Source organism: Barbatula barbatula (genome assembly GCF_947034865.1).
Source record: "Barbatula barbatula genome assembly, chromosome: 3".
NCBI classification, from domain to species: Eukaryota; Metazoa; Chordata; class Actinopteri; order Cypriniformes; family Nemacheilidae; genus Barbatula; species Barbatula barbatula.
In genome coordinates, this window is record NC_136764.1 from 1,057,607 (window position 1) to 1,078,928 (window position 21,322).

General features: G+C 34.0%; 1 protein-coding gene across 2 annotated transcripts in view; it reads left to right on the top strand.

The window, feature by feature from the left end:
- The window catches only part of LOC306892150 (uncharacterized protein), a 53,030-nt gene that overhangs the window by 29,155 nt on the left and 2,553 nt on the right, over positions 1 to 21,322 (top strand). For both annotated transcript variants that reach the window (XM_079453015.1, XM_079453016.1), the window contains exons 11-21: positions 1,660 to 1,818; positions 2,609 to 2,782; positions 3,564 to 3,737; positions 4,541 to 4,714; positions 5,519 to 5,692; positions 6,496 to 6,669; positions 7,464 to 7,637; positions 8,446 to 8,619; positions 18,588 to 18,761; positions 19,564 to 19,737; positions 20,528 to 20,701. In XM_079453015.1, coding sequence (XP_079309141.1) covers positions 1,660 to 1,818; positions 2,609 to 2,782; positions 3,564 to 3,737; positions 4,541 to 4,714; positions 5,519 to 5,692; positions 6,496 to 6,669; positions 7,464 to 7,637; positions 8,446 to 8,619; positions 18,588 to 18,761; positions 19,564 to 19,737; positions 20,528 to 20,701 — 1,899 coding nt within the window. The remainder of the gene's footprint in view (positions 1 to 1,659; positions 1,819 to 2,608; positions 2,783 to 3,563; positions 3,738 to 4,540; positions 4,715 to 5,518; positions 5,693 to 6,495; positions 6,670 to 7,463; positions 7,638 to 8,445; positions 8,620 to 18,587; positions 18,762 to 19,563; positions 19,738 to 20,527; positions 20,702 to 21,322) is intronic.

Consider the following 21,322-nt stretch of genomic DNA (forward strand, 5'->3'; position numbering starts at 1 on the left):
GAAACAAAACACAGACCGTAATCCCACACGAGAACCAAAACACAGACCGTAATCCCACACGAGAAACAAAACACAGACTGTAATCCCACACGAGAACAAACCATTGACCGTAATCCCACACAAGAACAAACCATTGACCGTAATCCACATGGGTCGTTGAGTAAAGACGACAACGCCACAACCAGTGAGAGAAACACCGTGGTATAAATAGAGATCGCTAATGGGAAACAGGTGTGTACAATGAACGAAATAATAATTGAGACCAGTGACCAGGCGGGAGGAATGTTGGGAATAAGAAAGGAAACCAAAGCATAACAGTATAAAAGTAATAAAACCATAGAAAAAAGGAGAACATAGTACACCAAAACATAACAATATACAGTATATATACAGAGAAAGAAAGAGAAACAAACACAAACTACCATGTGCACACACACAAATACACACAATCCCGTCTCTTAAAAGAAGATGTAGTCTTGCCATGTTAAAGAATGTCAGAAATTCAGTGAAGTTCATCTTTCAAACTGAACAACATGTCAAATCTTCCTTTGGAATCTTGAAAGAAAAATCATTTTATTCATATATAAGCATATTTTTAACGCAATATTCCACAAATACATCACGTAAAATTACCTAAATGATTTAAGCACGTCACATGATAAACTTGAAAAAGTCAAGAAGAAATACTCATTGGATTTAACTTCTCGATCTTTTCAACTTCAGTTTAACATTTATTAATGTTTACACAACATAAATAATTCCTGTAGTTCCACCACAAAATAATTGAATAAAGATCCTTTTTACAAGTTTAAGTGGGTTGAACATGATAAAATGAAGTTGAATTCACTTAATTATTTCTGCATTTAGAATTCCGAGATATTTCTATAATTTAAATTAAAAAAACTAGAACACAATTGTATTAAGTAAAGTTTACTCAATTAATTTCATGAAATCTTCTACGACACAGAATAATTGTTTACAGTGTACTTAACAGGCCTCAAGATTCAAAATCAGTAATGCTGTTTATTTTAAATTCCTCACAGCAGATATATTTTGCTGAGATATATTTTAAGAGAAGAGAAAATGTCATTGTGAACATTTGTTATGTTATGGTTTCAAAATGATAAAGCAAAGAACACTTAACAAATTGTGATAGCTGCCATAATTAAATCTCCTCGGGGGACCATGCCCATAGATTTGGGCTCTGCCCCCAATGTCTATATTGTCTGGCTCCGCCCCTGCATGGCAGTTGACAATGTGCACATCATTTCTTTCAGTTCCTTCGTGTCAAACAAGTAAAACATCAATCTATAAATGTGTGACATACCAAATATACCCATATAAACACATTTAATGGAAATAAATCAGTGTATAAAAATAGCTGAGGTGTGATCTTCAGTTTGAGAATAACAGATTAAGAGATTGTTTTACATCGTGTTTCTTTAATGATATTCTTAAATAAATATTTGTGTTTGTACATATTTGTTTTTGCTTAATTTTGATGTTTGGGTTTAAATGATGCATTAACTGCATCACGTATATGTATGTAAAAATCGTTTGGAAAATATTGATCTATTTTAATTTGCTTTTCCCTGTTCATAACAGAAACACATGAATCATACATTATAGTTTGCTGTAAGTTTTTCTCTCTCTCTGCAGTATTGGATCTGAAGGTTGTGTTGCTCTGGCTTCAGCTCTGAGATCAAACCCCTCACATCTGATAGAACTCAATCTGAACTATAATAAACTAGAAGATTCAGGAGTGAAGCTGCTCTCTGATCTACTGAAGGATCCTCAATGTAAACTACAGAAACTACAGTGAGTGAAAGTGTTATGATGTCATTAAACTGCAGAAATGACTTTCTTACTTGATATTTTTGTCTTGTTTTCCAGCACAAATGTCTAAACATTCTTGAATCAAGATGCATTTTCATAATGAGCAAAATAAACTAAGAAAATAATTCTCGTTTTTTGATGAAAAATATGAAATTTCAGTGAATCTGTGTTAAAACAAGATAAAAAATCTGCCAATGGGGTAAAAAGTATAATCTTGAATTTAGTGACTAAGAAAAAGGTGAAACTTAATTCAAGATTATTTTTCTGACCCCATTGACAGATTTTCTATCTTGTTTTAAGTACAAATTCACTGACATTTCATATTTTTGTCTAAAAACAAAACAGGTGATTTTGCTCATCATGAAAATGCATCTTGATTCAAGACTGTTTAGACATTTGTACTGAAAACAAGACAAAACTACAGAGTTAGAAAGTCATTTTTTGCAGTGTAGTAGAAAATAAACAAATTTTTGTATGTAAGGACGTGTTAAACTCTTTCATCAAGTCTTCATGTGCAAAAGTTTATTGAATTTGAACTTTTTTAAAACACATTTGTTTTTATTTGACCCTCACAAGTCATTTCAGACGTAAACACACATTTATTGTTTCTGTGCCGGTAGAAGAGTTTAAATCCAACACCAGCAACTTATATCTGTGAATAAATGTCTAAATATCTGTCATGTGTTTCTCTATTAACTGACAATAATCCCACAAATATTATAAATCATGAATTCATTTGCTGTGAGTGTGAAGAGTTTATTTCTTGTTTCAGTCTGTCTGACTGCAGTATTGGATCTGAAGGTTGTGTTGCTCTGACTTCAGCTCTGAGATCAAACCCGTCACATCTGACAGAACTCAATCTGAGTGATAATAAACCAGGAGATTCAGGAGTGAAGCTGCTCTCTGATCTACTGAAGGATCCTCAATGTAAACTACAGAAACTACAGTGAGTGAAAGTGTTATTATGTCATTAAACTGCAGAAATGACTTTCTTTCTTGATATTTTTGTCTTGTTTTCCAGTACAAATGTCTAAACATTCTTGAATCAAGATGCATTTTCGTGATGAGCAAAATAACCTGAGAAAATAATTCTTGTTTTAAGATGAAAAATATGAAATGTCAGTGAATTTGTGCTTAAAACAAGATAAAAAATCTGCCAATGGGGTCAGAAAAATAATCTTGAATTTAGTGACTAAGAAAAAGGTGAAATTTAATTCAAGATTATATTTCTGACCACATTGACAGATTTTCTATCTTGTTTTAAGCACAAATTCACTGACATTTCATATTTTTGTCTAAAAACCAAACAGGTGATTTTGCTCATCATGAAAAAGCATCTTGATTCAAGACTGTTTAGACATTTGTACTGAAAACAAGACAAAACTACAGAGTTAGAAAGTCATTTTTTGCATTGTAGTAGAACATAAACAAATGTTTGTATGTAAGGACGTTAAATTTGTAAATAAAAATGTAAAGTTTGTTGAATGTGAACTTTTTTAAAACACATTTGTTTTTATTTGACCCTCACAAGTCATTTCAGACGTAAACACACATTTATTGTTTCTGTGCCGGTAGAAGAGTTTAAATCCAACACCAGCAACTTATATCTGTGAATAAATGTCTAAATATCTGTCATGTGTTTCTCTATTAACTCACAATAATCCCACAAATATTATAAATCATGAATTCATTTGCTGTGAGTGTGAAGAGTTTATTTCTTGTTTCAGTCTGTCTCACTGCAGTATTGGATCTGAAGGTTGTGTTGCTCTGACTTCAGCTCTGACATCAAACCCCTCACATCTGACAGAACTCAATCTGAACTATAATAAACCAGAAGATTCAGGAGTGAAGCAGCTCTCTGATCTACTGAAGGATCCGCAATGTAAACTACAGAAACTACAGTGAGTGAAAGTGTTATGATGTCATTAAACTGCAGAAATGACTTTCTTACTTGATATTTTTGTCTTGTTTTCCAGCACAAATGTCTAAACATTCTTGAATCAAGATGCATTTTCATGATGAGCAAAATAACCTTAGAAAATAATTCTTGTTTTAAGATGAAAAATATGAAATTTCAGTGAATCTGTTTTTAAAACAAACTAATAAATCTGCCAATACGGTAAGAAATATAATCTTGAATTTAGTGACTAAGAAAAAGATGAAACTTAATTCAAGATTATTTTTCTGACCCCATTGACAGATGTTTTAGCTTGTCTTTAACACAGATTCACTGACATTTCATATTTTGGGTCTAAAAACAAAACAGGTCATTTTGCTCATCATGAAAATGAATCTTGATTCAAGAATGTTTAGACATTTGTGCTGGAAAACAAGACAAACATACTGAATAAGAAAGTCTTTTTTTGTCATTTGTTGCAGTGAAATAGAAAATAAATAAATGTTTGTATGTAAGGACGTGTTAAACTCTTTCATCAAGTCTTCATGTGAAAAAGTTTATTGAATTTGAATTTTTTTAAAACACTTTTGTTTTTATTTGACCCTCACAAGTCATTTCAGACGTAAACACACATTTATTGTTTCTGTGCCGGTAGAAGAGTTTAAATCCAACACCAGCAACTTATATCTGTGACTAAATGTCTAAATATCTGTCATGTGTTTCTCTATTAACTGACAATAATCCCACAAATATTATAAATCATGAATTCATTTGCTGTGAGTGTGAAGAGTTTATTTCTTGTTTCAGTCTGTCTGACTGCAGTATTGGATCTGAAGGTTGTGTTGCTCTGGCTTCAGCTCTGAGATCAAACCCCTCACATCTGACAGAACTCAATCTGAGCTTTAATAAACTAGAAGATTCAGGAGCGAAGCTGCTCTCTGATCTACTGAAGGATCCTCAATGTAAACTACAGAAACTACAGTGAGTGAAAGTGTTATGATGTCATTAAACTGCAGAAATGACTTTCTTACTTGATATTTTTGTCTTGTTTTCCAGCACAAATGTCTAAACATTCTTGAATCAAGATGCATTTTCATAATGAGCAAAATAACCTGAGAAAGTAATTCTTCTTTTAAGATGAAAAATATGTAATTTCAGTGAATTTGTTATTAAAACAAACTAATAAATCTGCCAATACGGTAAGAAATATAATCTTGAATTAAGTGACTAAGAAAAAGGTGAAACTTAATTCAAGATTATTTTTCTGACCACATTGACAGATGTTTTAGCTTGTCTTTAACACAGATTCACTGACATTTCATACTTTGGGCCTAAAAACAAAACAGGTCATTTTGCTCATCATGAAAATGAATCTTGATTCAAGAATGTTTAGACATTTGTTCTGGAAAACAAGACAAACATACTGAATAAGAAAGTCTTTTTTTGACATTTGTAGCAGTGAAATAGAAAATAAATAAATGTTTGTATGTAAGGACGTGTTAAACTCTTTTATCAAGTCTTCATGTGCAAAAGTTTATTGAATTTGAACTTTTTTAAAACACATTTGTTTTTATTTGACCCTCACAAGTCATTTCAGACGTAAACACACATTTATTGTTACTGTGCCGGTAGAAGAGTTTAAATCCAACACCAGCAACTTATATCTGTGAATAAATGTCTAAATATCTGTCATGTGTTTCTCTATCAACTGACAATAATCCCACAAAATATTATAAATCATGAATTCATTTGCTGTGAGTGTGAAGAGTTTATTTCTTGTTTCAGTCTGTCTGGCTGCAGTATTGGATCTGAAGGTTGTGTTGCTCTGGCTTCAGCTCTGAGATCAAACCCCTCACATCTGACAGAACTTGATCTGAGTGATAATAAACCAGAAGATTCAGGAGTGAAGCTGCTCTCTGTTTTACTGAAGGATCCACAATGTAAACTACAGAAACTACAGTGAGTGAAAGTGTTATGATGTCATTAAACTGCAGAAATGACTTTCTTACTTGATATTTTTGTCTTGTTTTCCAGCACAAATGTCTAAACATTCTTGAATCAAGATGCATTTTCATGATGAGCAAAATAACCTAAGAAAATAATTCTTCTTTTAAGATGAAAAATATGTAATTTCAGTGAATTTGTTATTAAAACAAACTAATAAATCTGCCAATACGGTAAGAAATATAATCTTGAATTTAGTGACTAAGAAAAAGGTGAAACTTAATTCAAGATTATTTTTCTGACCACATTGACAGATGTTTTAGCTTGTCTTTAACACAGATTCACTGACATTTCATACTTTGGGCCTAAAAACAAAACAGGTGATTTTGCTCATCATGAAAATGAATCTTGATTCAAGAATGTTTAGACATTTGTTCTGGAAAACAAGACAAACATACTGAATAAGAAAGTCTTTTTTTGTCATTTGTTGCAGTGAAATAGAAAATAAATAAATGTTTGTATGTAAGGACGTGTTAAACTCTTTCATCAAGTCTTAATGTGCAAAAGTTTATTGAATTTGAACTTTTTTAAAACACATTTGTTTTTATTTGACCCTCACAAGTCATTTCAGACGTAAACACACATTTATTGTTACTGTGCCGGTAGAAGAGTTTAAATCCAACACCAGCAACTTATATCTGTGAATAAATGTCTAAATATCTGTCATGTGTTTCTCTATTAACTGACAATAATCCCACAAATATTATAAATCATGAATTCATTTGCTGTGAGTGTGAAGAGTTTATTTCTTGTTTCAGTCTGTCTGGCTGCAGTATTGGATCTGAAGGTTGTGTTGCTCTGGCTTCAGCTCTGAGATCAAACCCCTCACATCTGACAGAACTTGATCTGAGTGATAATAAACCAGAAGATTCAGGAGTGAAGCTGCTCTCTGTTTTACTGAAGGATCCTCAATGTAAACTACAGAAACTACAGTGAGTGAAAGTGTTATGATGTCATTAAACTGAAGAAATGACTTTCTTACTTGATGTTTTTGTCTTGTTTTTCAGTACAAATGTCTAAACATTCTTGAATCAAGATGCATTTTCATAATGAGCAAAATAACCTGAGAAAATAATTCTTGTTTTAAGATGAAAAATATGAAATTTCAGTAAATTTGTTTTTAAAACAAACTAATAAATCTGCCAATGGGGTAAAAAATATGATCTTGAATTTAGTGACTAAGAAAAAGGTGAAACTTAATTCAAGATTATTTTTTTAAACCCCATTGACAGATGTTTTAGCTTGTCTTTAACACAGATTCACTGACATTTCATACTTTGGGCCTAAAAACAAAACAGGTCATTTTGCTCATCATGAAAATGAATCTTGATTCAAGAATGTTGAGACATTTGTTCTGGAAAACAAGACAAACATACTGAATAAGAAAGTCTTTTTTTGACATTTGTAGCAGTGAAATAGAAAATAAATAAATGTTTGTATGTAAGGACGTTAAATTTGTAAATAAAAATGTAAAGTTTATTGAATTTGAACTTTTTTAAAACACATTTGTTTTTATTTGACCCTCACAAGTCATTTCAGATGTAAACACACATTTATTGTTTCTGTGCCGGTAGAAGAGTTTAAATCCAACACCAGCAACTTATATCTGTGAATAAATGTCTAAATATCTGTCATGTGTTTCTCTATTAACTGACAATAATCCCACAAATATTATAAATTATGAATTCATTTGCTGTGAGTGTGAAGAGTTTATTTCTTGTTTCAGTCTGTGGAACTGCAGTATTGGATCTGAAGGTTGTGTTGCTCTGACTTCAGCTCTGAGATCAAACCCCTCACATCTGACAGAACTCAATCTGAACTATAATAATCCAGGAGATTCAGGAGTGAAGCTGCTCTCTGATCTACTGAAGGATCCTCAATGTAAACTACAGAAACTACAGTGAGTGAAAGTGTTATGATGTCATTAAACTGCAGAAATGACTTTCTTACTTGATATTTTTGTCTTGTTTTCCAGCACAAATGTCTAAACATTCTTGAATCAAGATGCATTTTCATAATGAGCAAAATAACCTAAGAAAGTAATTCTTCTTTTAAGATGAAAAATATGTAATTTCAGTGAATTTGTTATTAAAACAAACTAATAAATCTGCCAATACGGTAAGAAATATAATCTTGAATTAAGTGACTAAGAAAAAGGTGAAACTTAATTCAAGATTATTTTCTGACCCCATTGACAGATTTTCTATCTTGTCTTTAACACAGATTCACTGACATTTCATACTTTGGGCCTAAAAACAAAACAGGTGATTTTGCTCATCATGAAAATGAATCTTGATTCAAGAATGTTTAGACATTTGTTCTGGAAAACCAGACAAACATACTGAATAAGAAAGTCTTTTTTTGTCATTTGTTGCAGTGAAATAGAAAATAAATAAATGTTTGTATGTAAGGACGTGTTAAACTCTTTCATCAAGTCTTCATGTGCAAAAGTTTATTGAATTTGAACTTTTTTAAAACACAAACAAATTTGTTTTTATTTGACCCTCACAAGTCATTTCAGACGTAAACACACATTTATTGTTTCTGTGCCGGTAGAAGAGTTTAAATCAAACACCAGCAACTTATATCTGTGAATAAATGTCTAAATATCTGTCATGTGTTTCTCTATTAACTGACAATAATCCCACAAATATTATAAATCATGAATTCATTTGCTGTGAGTGTGAAGAGTTTATTTCTTGTTTCAGTCTGTCTCACTGCAGTATTGGATCTGAAGGTTGTGTTGCTCTGGCTTCAGCTCTGAGATCAAACCCCTCACATCTGACAGAACTCAATCTGAACTATAATAATCCAGAAGATTCAGGAGTGAAGCTGCTCTCTGATCTACTGAAGGATCCTCAATGTAAACTACAGAAACTACAGTGAGTGAAAGTGTTATTGTGACATTAAACTGCAGAAATGACTTTCTCTGTATATTATTTTTTATTAACAGTTTGGAAGTTTTAATTACAGACACAAAAACATAAAACAATCAGGACAGCAAAGGCAAAAAAAAAACACACATATGGATTACCTCAATCAGCAAATATATACAAAATAGTTGTTGAAACAAAATAAATATATATCCAATATTCACAATAGTTTTATAATACAGCAAATTTACCACAGGAGGAAGATAGATATTAAACTTCCAAACCCTTCAGGAGAGGTCCCCATGTGGCTTCAAATCGTTTTTGTGAGCAAAACTCTTCAAAATGTAATTGTTCCATTTGAATATTATAAAGCATCTCATTTAACCATCTCTGGAAACAAGGCGTGTGTGATCTTTTCCAATTGAGGAGTATTACTTTTTTGGCCTCAATCAGGCCTACCGTTAGAGCATGCTGAAGAGTACGAGGGATAGTTTCCATTACATCAGAATAGCCAAAAATAGCCAGATTATGGTCAGGTTGAATACTAATTCTGTATGCGCTTGAAAACAATTCAAAAATCTTTGACCAGAAATCATATAAGTTAGGGCAAAACCAAAATAAATGTGCCAATGTCCCCTCTGCCATCCTGCACCTATCACATTGAGAAGATATGGAGGGAAATATTTTGCTTAATCTAGTTTTGGAGTAGTGAATTCGGTGTATAACTTTAAACTGGATTCATTTGTATCTGGAATTTACAGAACAGCTCTTTATTCTCGATAGGCCTTCTTCCCAGATCTCATCAGACACTTCATCGTTCAGTTCAGTAGACCAGGCGGCTTTAAGGTGGTTGGTGCATGTAGATGTTGCAAAAGCCCGAACAAAACCAGATACTAATTGTCTGGTTTCAGGATTAGAAGATAAAAGATTGTGAATAATATGGTTTTCAGGTTTATTTGTAAACTGTGGGATATTTTCCTTTACATAATTTCTGATTTGCAAGTAACGGAAGAAGTGAGACTGCGGAAGTGCAAACTTACTTTTAAGTTGTGAAAAGATGCAAATGTTTTATCTATATAGAGGTCTCCTATATGGCATAAACCTTTTCTCCTCCATCCTACAAAAGAATCATCAATCTGAGAGGGCTCAAATGAAGGATTGCATGAGATTGGAGTATTGAGTGAGACCTTCGGTAATTTATAGAATTTATTTATCTGCTTCAAAATTCTCAAAGAATTTCTCAATACAAAATTAGAGTTTCCTATTTTGCAGATAGATTTATATTCTGTAAAAAGTAAAGCTGGAAGAGAGGACCTTGGCACTGCCTCTGCACAAACCCATAATGGGCATACCTCAGGTGGCATGTTATCCAGGAAGCCCCTTTGCCAAAAAGTGAGAGCTCTTGCATTTGCTGCCCAATAGTAATGTTTAAAAATAGGAAGGCCAAGGCCTCCACAATCAGTAGGTTTTTGCAAGTGGGCTTTTGCTATGCGAGGCGTTTTAAAGTTCCATATAAATGACAGAATAACTGAATCAAGTTGTTTAAAAAAGGTTGCCGGCAAGTAAATAGAGAGATTTTGAAAGAGATAGAGAAACTTAGGCAGAGTAACCATCTTTATCACATTCACACGGTCAATTAGTGATAAAGGAAGCAGTTTCCAACTTTCGATGCTTAATTTAAGTTTGTTAATCATGTCTAAACAATTTAATTTAAATAAATGTTTAGGGTTCTTTGGAATTTTCAGGCCAAGATATGTAAAATGATCCTCCACTATTCTAAATGGTATACTCTTCAAAAAGGCATCGCTTAAGTTATTTGTTAGGGGCAAAAATTCACTTTTACTCCAATTTATTGAGCATCCTGAAAGTTTACTAAAAGTATCAATGTAATCTAAAATCTTGGGGACAGCAACCACAGGGTCAGTAACACACAGTAAAAGATCATCTGCATATAAATTTACCAGACTTTCAGCCTTCCCCAATGAAATACCATGAATATGTGGATGAGTTCTTATTCCTACAGCCAATGGCTCAAGTGCAATGTTGAAAAGAAGAGGTGATAAAGGATCTCCCTGTCGTACCCCCCTGTGGAGCTTAACAGAGCTGGATCTATTACCATTACTCAAAATAGTTGAGGATGGACTGAAATAGACCGTTTTGATCCAGTCGATAAAATTGTCGCCAAACTGTTTTAGTCAGGGGCGATTCTAGGATTTTTTCAACAGGGGGGCACAATTAATACAGAGGGGCCAATCTTGTGTTGTGTGAACTGTATATCAAAATCATTTTAAGAGTTTAGGAACCTTTAAATTCAGTAATAAACAGTGATACCCTATTATATTTTAATAGCAGTTATTCACTGCTCTAAATCAAAACAAAACAATTTGTGTTAACTTTTCACATTACAAAAGTGAAAGAAAAACTGTAATAAATAAACTTCTGTGAAAACACAGTACACACTAAATTTGAGACTAATTTGATTTACTTTGACACAAAATTCAAGAAAACTACAATATATTGTATAGCAAGATGGCAAGAAAAGTAAACATCAAGTTATAGAAATTAGATACAATTAATTTTAGCCAAACAACTGTTAATACTGACCAAGCAAATAAACAACAACTTAGTTCATAAGTTGTAAAATGTGGCTTATAATAGGTTTATGTATCTGGTTAATTTAAAAAAAGTACAATTCAGCTTCTGAAGGTGGGGAAGTATCCAGCTTTTCCACATCACTTTCACTCTCATCTGTTTCATCCCTAGAGACAGCTATAACACAAAGGCATATTAGTCAAATATAAGGATTTTAACCACATAACTTTATGCATTAATAGAATAACACTCAGGAGTGCACTTTTTCTGTATGATCCTGAAATGACCAATATACTAAAGTACCAATATATAAATTTAAGCAAATGTGCAGCCCTGATTATACCATACCACAACAACAATAACAATACAAACCAACTAAAACACTTTAAAACTTATAACTCGGCGTCTGAACGAATGAAAAATGCGTCTGAACGAATCACGTTGTCGGAAATTGGCATCAGCTATGAGATTCGCTTTTAGAGTTAAATGCCCCATTTTACTTTCACGATTGGTTGATGATGAAATGGAAATGACCATATTTGGATTAAACAACATAGAGAGAGAGAGAGAGAGAGAGAGAGAGAGAGAGAGAGAGAGAGAGAGAGAGAGAGAGGTTTATGATGACGTAATGACACAGTGCAGAAAGCGATGCAGCACCATGGTTGTGATTTAGAACGCCAACTTTTGTTGAATTTAGGAAAAATCTACAGACACAAATAGATTAAAAGTGTAGCAAAATAAAGACGTGTGTATTGTGGACTTTTCTTTTCACCACAAGTCTGAAAGAAGACATGTTATTGAAGACAAATAACGTTAGCCCCAAATCTCACAATTGACAAGTAAAAAATAATAGAAAACTATGTTTTTGCCTACCGTGTCTCAACTTAAAGTGTGTAGCGTTAGATAAACATCATAGATCATACGATTTGTTTCGTCACCTCGCTTGCAATATCACTTGCGTTGTTGCGGCCAAAAAATAAGTAAATCCCATGTTACATTCAGCATCAGGTCAGGTGCATAGTAAATATAACGATTAGCATTATATTAGTCTGCTCTAGGAGATAACATCGTCATCGAACCTGGTCTGTCCTAACACCGAAAGACGGTAGCTGCTAACGTTAATAGTACCAAACCCTTCTTGCACTGCAACAACTCGCTAATCGAAAAAACATAAGCAATATAAAATAGATCAACTTACCGTGTGTTTTTTGTTGTTGTTGGAAAACAGCAGCTTCCTATTCTTGGTCCTCGTTGAGAAGCATCGCGACGCAATCATTAATTACTACAAACTGAACGATTATAATTTGAATTTGTGAGTGACAGACAAGTAGAAGGGTGGGGGCACAATGGGGGGCCAATCAGTTTTCAAGAGGGGCCAGTGCCCCCATGGCCCCTCCCCTGGCTACGCCACTGGTTTTAGTGCTTCAAACATATATGGCCATTCAATTTGATCAAAGGCTTTTTGGGCATCTAGTGAGATAATAGCTGTAGAACTTCTGGCTAACTGACGATCTGCATATAAAATATTAAGAAGTAGGCGGACATTACAAAATGAAAACCTTCCTGGAATAAATCCAGTTTGGTCAGGATGGATAATTGTTGAGATATGTTGTGCTAACCTGGAAGCCAATATTTTCCTCAATACTTTTTGATCAAAATTTAAGAGTGCAATGGGTCTATAACTAGCTGGATTAGTCTCAGGCTTTCCTTTTTTCAAAATTACACAAATGTTTGCATCATACAAAGAATCAGGAAGTTTCTTCCTTTGGATTGAATCCTGTAGCATTCTTAGCATATAAGGAGCAAGTCTTTTACTAAAAGCTTTAAAAAATTCACTGCCAAATCCATCAGGGCCTGCAGCTTTCCCAGATGGAAAAGCATGAATTGCCCCAATATATCTTCAATTGAGAGTTCAGATTCTAGGTCAGATTTGGAGGATTCACTAAGTTTTGGAAGATTCAATTTGGAAAAAAAACTATCGTAATTAGGGTCTGTATCTTGTACTTTTGAAGTATATAATTCAGAATAAAAGTCTCTGAAACAATCATTTATCTCTTTTGGATTAGTTATTAAACTGCCCGCTTTTGATTTAACCATATGAATCGCCTTCTTAGCTTGTTCTCCCCTCAACTGCCTGGCAAACAATCTACCGGGTTTATCCCCTAATTCAAAATTCTTCTGCTTAAGTTTGAGGAGAAGGTTACTTATTTGAGTATTCAGGATTGAATTATATTCATACTTTAATTTTAAAATTTTATTATAATCCGAGTTTGAGAGTGACACACTATATGCTTGTTCGAGCACTGGTAATGTTTCTTCTATTTTTCGAAGGCGTTTTTTCGAAGCCTGTTTTTTAGATGACTCAAACGCTATGATATGTCCTCGCATAACAACTTTAAATGTTTCCCACAAAGTCGAATCTGAAACCTCTCCGTAGAATTTGAATCTTTGATTAACATTGGATTAAAACGCCAACAGTAGTTTACCTTTGGCAAAACATTATCTAGTTGAAATGTAACTGGACTATGATCAGATATTAATATATTGTGATGTTTAGTGTTGCTAATACTTGAAACCAATTCAGACGTTACCAAAAAGTCATCAATTCTAGTGTATGATTTGTGAACATGAGAGTAAAATGAATAATCTCTATCTGTCGGATGCTGCAGCCTCCAAATATCAACCATATTTCTAGATTTGATTAAATTATGAAGTGTTTGTATGGAGGTAATTGTAGGTGGTGGTTTTGAGGAAAGTCTATCCATGTAAGGATCTAAGTAGCAGTTGAAATCACCACCTACTATTACATTGGAAGAATTTGCATCTGAAATTATATTAAAGGCTTTGCGAAAAAATTCAGAGTCATCAAAATTGGGGCCATAAATATTGAGCAAAGTTATGGGGAGAGAATTGATATGTCCAGATACCATTAAATATCTACCCTGAGGATCAGCAACCATGGATGAAAATCGAAACTGAACATTCTTTGGGAAAATAATGGCTACACCTCTTGCTCTAGAATTGAATGGGGCCTGGTAAAGCTGAGATATCCAGTTGCTCCTGAGTCTGCATTGATGAGTTATACTAAGATGAGTTTCCTGAAGAAATATTATGTCAGCCTTGAGTGATTTCAAATGTGCAAACACTCTACTTCTTTTAATTACATGGCCAAGGCCCCTTACATTCCAAGAAGGCAATGTAATAGCTTCCCCATTCGTATTAGTCATCAATCTCCGTAATAATTAAAGACTGGGATATTGAAATGAGGCAGTCCGAACGGGACAAAAACAAACACCAACACACGCGCGCACACACACATCGATACATAGAACTCTTCAGGATTTAGAACAAAGTCAACCCCCCTCCTCCCACTTTTGGCTTCCCCGAAATGAAGCACTTTTCCCCTTTTCTGACCCGAGAACACCACTCGCATGTAAGTAGTAAGTGGATCTAGCTCCAGCCACTTCGACCTCGCTCAACTCCACATCCAAGTAATAAACAAAGATCTAGAACAATTAACAGTAGCGCCGTATATTTATATATATAGGCTGAGTGTATATGCGTTTTGTAATCACTCTTAATAAAACAAAAACATACCAAAAATAGCATATCGCTAGGCAGTAGAAGAAAAAATAGTAATGATAAAAATATACAATTATTTGTCATTTTTATAAGCCAAAAAAATAAAAGAAAACTATATATAATATGTAACAATAATATTTTAAGAGTGATACCAGTTTTGTGCATATTATTCTTCTACTCCTTCAGCTTGGTCTCCACAAATTTCGCAGCCTCAGCAGGTTCATTGAAGGTTTTGAACTGTCCGTTGTGCTGAACACGGAGGCGCGCAGGAAATCTGAGACTATGTACAACTTTTAACTCTCTCAACTCCCGCATCACATCACTTAATGCTCTTCGCTGCTCCATCACTTCTGCTGTGTAATCTGGAAAGATATACACCTTGTGCCCGTTATACTCCAGGGTGCGATCTCTGGGCGAAGTCGAAGGATTAATTCCTTTTCTTGAAAGAAATGCACACGTGCAATGATGATGCGGGGTCTCTCCCCATCTGTCGACCTTGGCTTGAGAGCACGGTGAGCACGGTCAATGACCAGCGGTGCCTGAAAGTGCGTCTCGCCCAGTAGTTTCGGAATCAACGATGCAACAAACTCAGTGGGTCTTCCTTTTTCCTCTCCCTCAGGAATACCAATTATTTTTATGTTGTTGCGTCGCGATCGCCCTTCTAAGTCGTTGACCTTCAATCGAAGAGTTTTATTCGTTTTCTGCAAATCTGACACAGCTGCTTCGAGAGCATATGCGACCCTCATGGTCCCGTATCTGACCCTCGACAGTCTTCACTCTCTCCGCAAATTCTCGTACCGATGTCTGTAGAGCTCGAAAATCTTCCTCAAACTTGTCAAATCTTTCATTTATGGTTGAAAGAATCTTGTTCGACATCTTTTCCCACATCAGTGTCATATCGTCAGTAGAAGCATGATGGCTAACGGCGAGATTTGCATCGTCACAGCTAACGTTAGCTGAAGGCTGAGGGCCAGCACTTTTCGAGGCTTTTGCTGGTTTTAAAGGCATTTTTCGTATCCAGATAAGAGACGCAAGCAAGTAGAAGTTCAAAATCAACTTATATGAAATAAAATAGTAAGACGGCACCTAATTCCATCAGCTTAAAAAACTTGGAGCGGAGGAGTTTGATGAAACACGTCTACTCCATGTGCACCTCAGTAGCGCCCGAAGATGTGAATATTTTAACTTGAAACAGTTTCACCGTTTATAAATTCAATAATCAAAATTCACCTTTGACATTTCATTCAAAATATTCAACTTGTTTTAAAATACAACCTTTAATATTCAACAGAAAATTTCAGTACATATTTCGTTTAAAAAATTTGCTTCCACAAATTCAGGGGTTCAAATGCGGCTTGAAATTCAAAGTTTCACATCCGGGAATTACAGGAGAAGCAATAGAGTGACGATTCCTCCAATGCATCTCTGCTTGCTGCCTGACCGCTTCACCAGCAGATGGTGAAAATCGGTTCTGATGAAGATCAAAGCAAGAAATACAGATACTTTTTATATGTTTGCCACACAGTCCACTCATCTGCTCCTTTAAGTGAATTAATTTTTTCGTATAGATCTCTTCTTATGCATCATCAGAAATTGTACTTACGCTTGTACTGCCAGCAGTCCGCACAGACACAGGCCTATTATGCTCAGACTTTGAGTGCCCTCCTGCTCTGGCTTGAAGGAATTAATTAATTTTACTTCAGCACATCGTGTTCACATCAATAATATGTATCATCAGCATTTACATGACATTTATTGTGTTTAAAGAGGTCAAATATCTGAGATCTCAACTAGCAGCTTAGACTAGACCTGAAACGTCTTGTGCAGCCTGCACCCAAGCGAGATACCTCATGGCGTTATGGATCTAACAGCTGTAAAATGGTTTTTAAGCGCAAAGATACAAACTTTTGCTGCGTTCTGCGTGTTTCCAATAATGTGTCACACACTACACACCAAACTGCTTGAGTTCATATTATGAATTATGTCTAGTTTGGTGTAACAAATATTTGTTGTTTACCTAACCATTAAATGTATTTAATTTGTGTCTTTCGGTTAGATTCGCTTAAAATACATTCCTTTTAAATAACCGTGGACCCGATGCCATAATGGACACCACATGTGCCATGACATATATTTTCAACGACTTAGACCAGAATATGTGGCATGGTGACATGGTAGAACAAAAACATATAATCTTGTGAGACTTGCTAAGTGCCTGTAGCCTATCTATCCCTTTAGCGTCCACCGACCTCCATCAGGGCCGGTGTACCGTGCTAAAACTTTTAATGTTGCTTAATCTTCAAATTTACAAATTGACTTTATTTTGTTTGCGTTCTGAGAGATTTCAGATGAAAAGAAGGCATATTTAAGTCCATTGATATTTCTTTTTTAAGTAGTTATTCGTTTGTTTAAGATCAAGCATTTATATCCCTCATTTACAAAATCTTTTAAAATATAAGTTTTTAAGAAAATACTTATTTTAATATGTTATTTATATTGTATTGCACATACCTACTCAACCAATATTGTTTTGCTCCTGTATGACTTGCTTTAATGCTCCTTGAACTCTTTATAAGTTGCTTTGGATAAAAATGCTAAAAGCTGCTAAATGACTAAATGTAAATGTATCATATGCACGTAAAAAGTAATGAATGAGTATAGCAAGCCAAATACAAACATAAACTCGTACTATAAATAGGCAGTACTAGGAGATCAGGTAGGATATGTAAATTATTAAATGAATATTTTAAATGTATTACTAGTCCACTGATTCCTGGCCAGCTGGAATTGTACCTGTGCTCATGTCCGTTCCAGGGCTGATAGTAGTGAGCTAAGCTGCCAGTATAAGCATCAATCATTTTTCATGATGATGCATAAGAAGCTTTCTATGAGAACAACTTAATTCACATCGAGCAGATGAGTGGACTGTGTGGCAAACATATTAAAAAGCATCTGCATTTCTCTGATCTTCATCAGAACCGACTTTCAACATCTGCTGGTGAAGCGGTCAGGCAGCAGGTAGAGATCATGGATTGGCTGAATGCGTTCTTTTCCTTCACCTGTGATTCCCGGATGTGAATTTGAACGCCTGAATTTATGGAAGCAAATTTTTTAACCGAAATAATATGAATTGAAATTTTTCTATTGAATATTAAAGGTTGTATTTTACAACCGTATTGGATTGTAAACTCTAAACATGCAAGCACTGGTAATGCAACAGGTTTATTTTTGATTAGTGGTAATTCAACATGATTTTAGCTTCAAAGACTAAAGTCATTAAAATACTTCCATACTAATCGGTTTCAGGTTTCAACTTCTTCACTTAACCCTCTGATCGTCTCCATTAGATGACCCTCTTTGTGACCTTCATGGACAAAAAAGGAATGTCACAACACAATATTTTATACATTTAAAATAATTTAAATTGTTATTAATTTTGTATATTATTGATAACAAAAATCCCAGAAATTTGAACGAACTTATTTTTGGACAAGAAAAAGTTGACAAAAGTGCTTTATTAGTTTAGAAAACGCTCGTAGGACATCATTTGAACTCTTTTCAACCTCAACAGATGCTGTGAGCTCCAGAAAAAGACGCCGACACTGACCTTTAAAAAAACATTCAGGACTTTCTTGAAAACACTGTGTCCATAGGATTATAATGCAAAACAGACGCTTGCAGCGTCAAAAAAGTAGTCAAATCGAAACACAGACTAATTTCATGTGTGTGTGTTTTAGGAAACTGCATATTATAAATCATGAATTCATTTGCTGTGAGTGTGAAGAGTTTATTTCTTGTTTCAGTCTGTCTGGCTGCAGTATTGGATCTGAAGGTTGTGATGCTCTGACTTCAGCTCTGAGATCAAACCCCTCACATCTGACAGAACTCAATCTGGACTATAATAATCCAGGAGATTCAGGAGTGAAGCTGCTCTCTGATCTACTGAAGGATCCTCAATGTAAACTACAGAAACTACAGTGAGTGAAAGTGTTATGATGTCATTAAACTGCAGAAATGACTTTCTTACTTGATATCTTTGTCTTGTTTTCCAGTACAAATGTCTAAACATTCTTGAATCAAGATGCATTTTCATGATGAGCAAAATAACCTGAGAAAATAATTCTTGTTTTAAGATGAAAAATATGAAATTTCAGTGAATTTGTTCTTAAAACAAACTTATAATTCTGCCAATACGGTAAGAAATATAATCTTGAATTTAGTGACTAAGAAAAAGGTGAAACTTAATTCAAGATTATTTTTCTACCCCATTGACAGATTTTCTAGCTTGTCTTTAACACAGATTCACTGACATTTCATACTTTGGGCCTAAAAACAAAACAAGTAATTTTGCTCATCATGAAAATGAATCTTGATTCAAGACTGTTTAGACATTTGTTCTGGAAAACAAGACAGAAATACTGAATAAGAAAGTCTTTTTTTGACATTTGTTGCAGTGAAATAGAAAATAAATAAATGTTTGTATGTAAGGACGTGTTAAACTCTTTCATCAAGTCTTCATGTGCAAAAGTTTATTGAATTTGAACTTTTTTAAAACACATTTGTTTTAATTTGACCCTCACAAGTCATTTCAGACGTAAACACACATTTATTGTTTCTGTGCCGGTAGAAGAGTTTAAATCCAACACCAGCAACTTATATCTGTGAATAAATGTCTAAATATCTGTCATGTGTTTCTCTATTAACTGACAATAATCCCACAAATATTATAAATCATGAATTCATTTGCTGTGAGTGTGAAGAGTTTATTTCTTGTTTCAGTCTGTTTGACTGCAGTATTGGATCTGAAGGTTGTGATGCTCTGACTTCAGCTCTGAGATCAAACCCCTCACATCTGACAGAACTCAATCTGAACTGTAATAAACTAGAAGATTCAGGAGTGAAGCTGCTCTCTGATCTACTGAAGGATCCTCAATGTAAACTACAGAAACTACAGTGAGTGAAAGTGTTATGATGTCATTAAACTGCAGAAATGACTTTCTTACTTGATATTTTTGTCTTGTTTTCCAGCACAAATGTCTAAACATTCTTGAATCAAGATGCATTTTCATGATGAGCAAAATAACCTAAAAAAATAAGTCTTCTTTTTAGACAAAAATATGAAGTTTCAGTGAATTTGTTCTTAAAACAAACTAAAAAATCTGCCAATGGGGTCAAAAAAATAATCTTGAATTTAGTGACTAAGAAAATGGTGAGATTTAATTCAAGATTATGTTTCTGACCCCATTGACAGATTTTCTATCTTGTTTTAAGCACAAATTCACTGACATTTCAAATTGTTGTCTAAAAACAAAACAGGTGATTTTGCTCATCATGAAAAAGCATCTTGATTCAAGACTGTTTAGACATTTGTACTGAAAACAAGACAAAACTACAGAGTTAGAAAGTCTTTTTTTGCAGTGTAGTAGAAAATAAATAAATGTTTGTATGTAAGGACGTGTTAAACTCTTTCATCAAGTCTTCATGTGCAAAAGTTTATTGAATTTGAACTTTTTTAAAACACATTTGTTTTTATTTGACCCTCACAAGTCATTTCAGACGTAAACACACATTTATTGTTTCTGTGCCGGTAGAAGAGTTTAAATCCAACACCAGCAACTTATATCTGTGAATAAATGTCTAAATATCTGTCATGTGTTTCTCTATTAACTGACAATAATCCCACAAATATTATAAATCATGAATTCATTTGCTGTGAGTGTGAAGAGTTTATTTCTTGTTTCAGTCTGTTTGACTGCAGTATTGGATCTGAAGGTTGTGTTGCTCTGGCTTCAGCTCTGAGATCAAACCCCTCACATCTGACAGAACTCGATCTGAACTATAATAATCCAGAAGATTCAGGAGTGAAGCTGCTCTCTGATCTACTGAAGGATCCTCAATGTAAACTACAGAAACTACAGTGAGTGAAAGTGTTATGATGTCATTAAACTGCAGAAATGACTTTCTTACTTGATATTTTTGTCTTGTTTTCCAGAACAAATGTCTAAACATTCTTGAATCAAGATGCATTTTCATAATGAGCAAAATAACCTGAGAAAATAATTCTTGTTTTAAGATGAAAAATATGAAATTTCAGTGAATTTGTTCTTAAAACAAACTTATAATTCTGCCAATACGGTAAGAAATATAATCTTGAATTTAGTGACTAAGAAAAAGGTGAAACTTAATTCAAGATTATTTTTTTACCCCATTGACAGATTTTCTAGCTTGTCTTTAACACAGATTCACTGAAATTTCATATTTTGGGCCTAAAAACAAAACAGGTCATTTTGCTCATCATGAAAATGAATCTTGATTCAAGAATGTTTAGACATTTGTGCTGGAAAACAAGACAAACATACTGAATAAGAAAGTCTTTTTTTGTCATTTGTTGCAGTGAAATAGAAAATAAATAAATGTTTGTATGTAAGGACGTGTTAAACTCTTTCATCAAGTCTTCATGTGCAAAAGTTTATTGAATTTGAACTTTTTTAAAACACATTTGTTTTTATTTGACCCTCACAAGTCATTTCAGACGTAA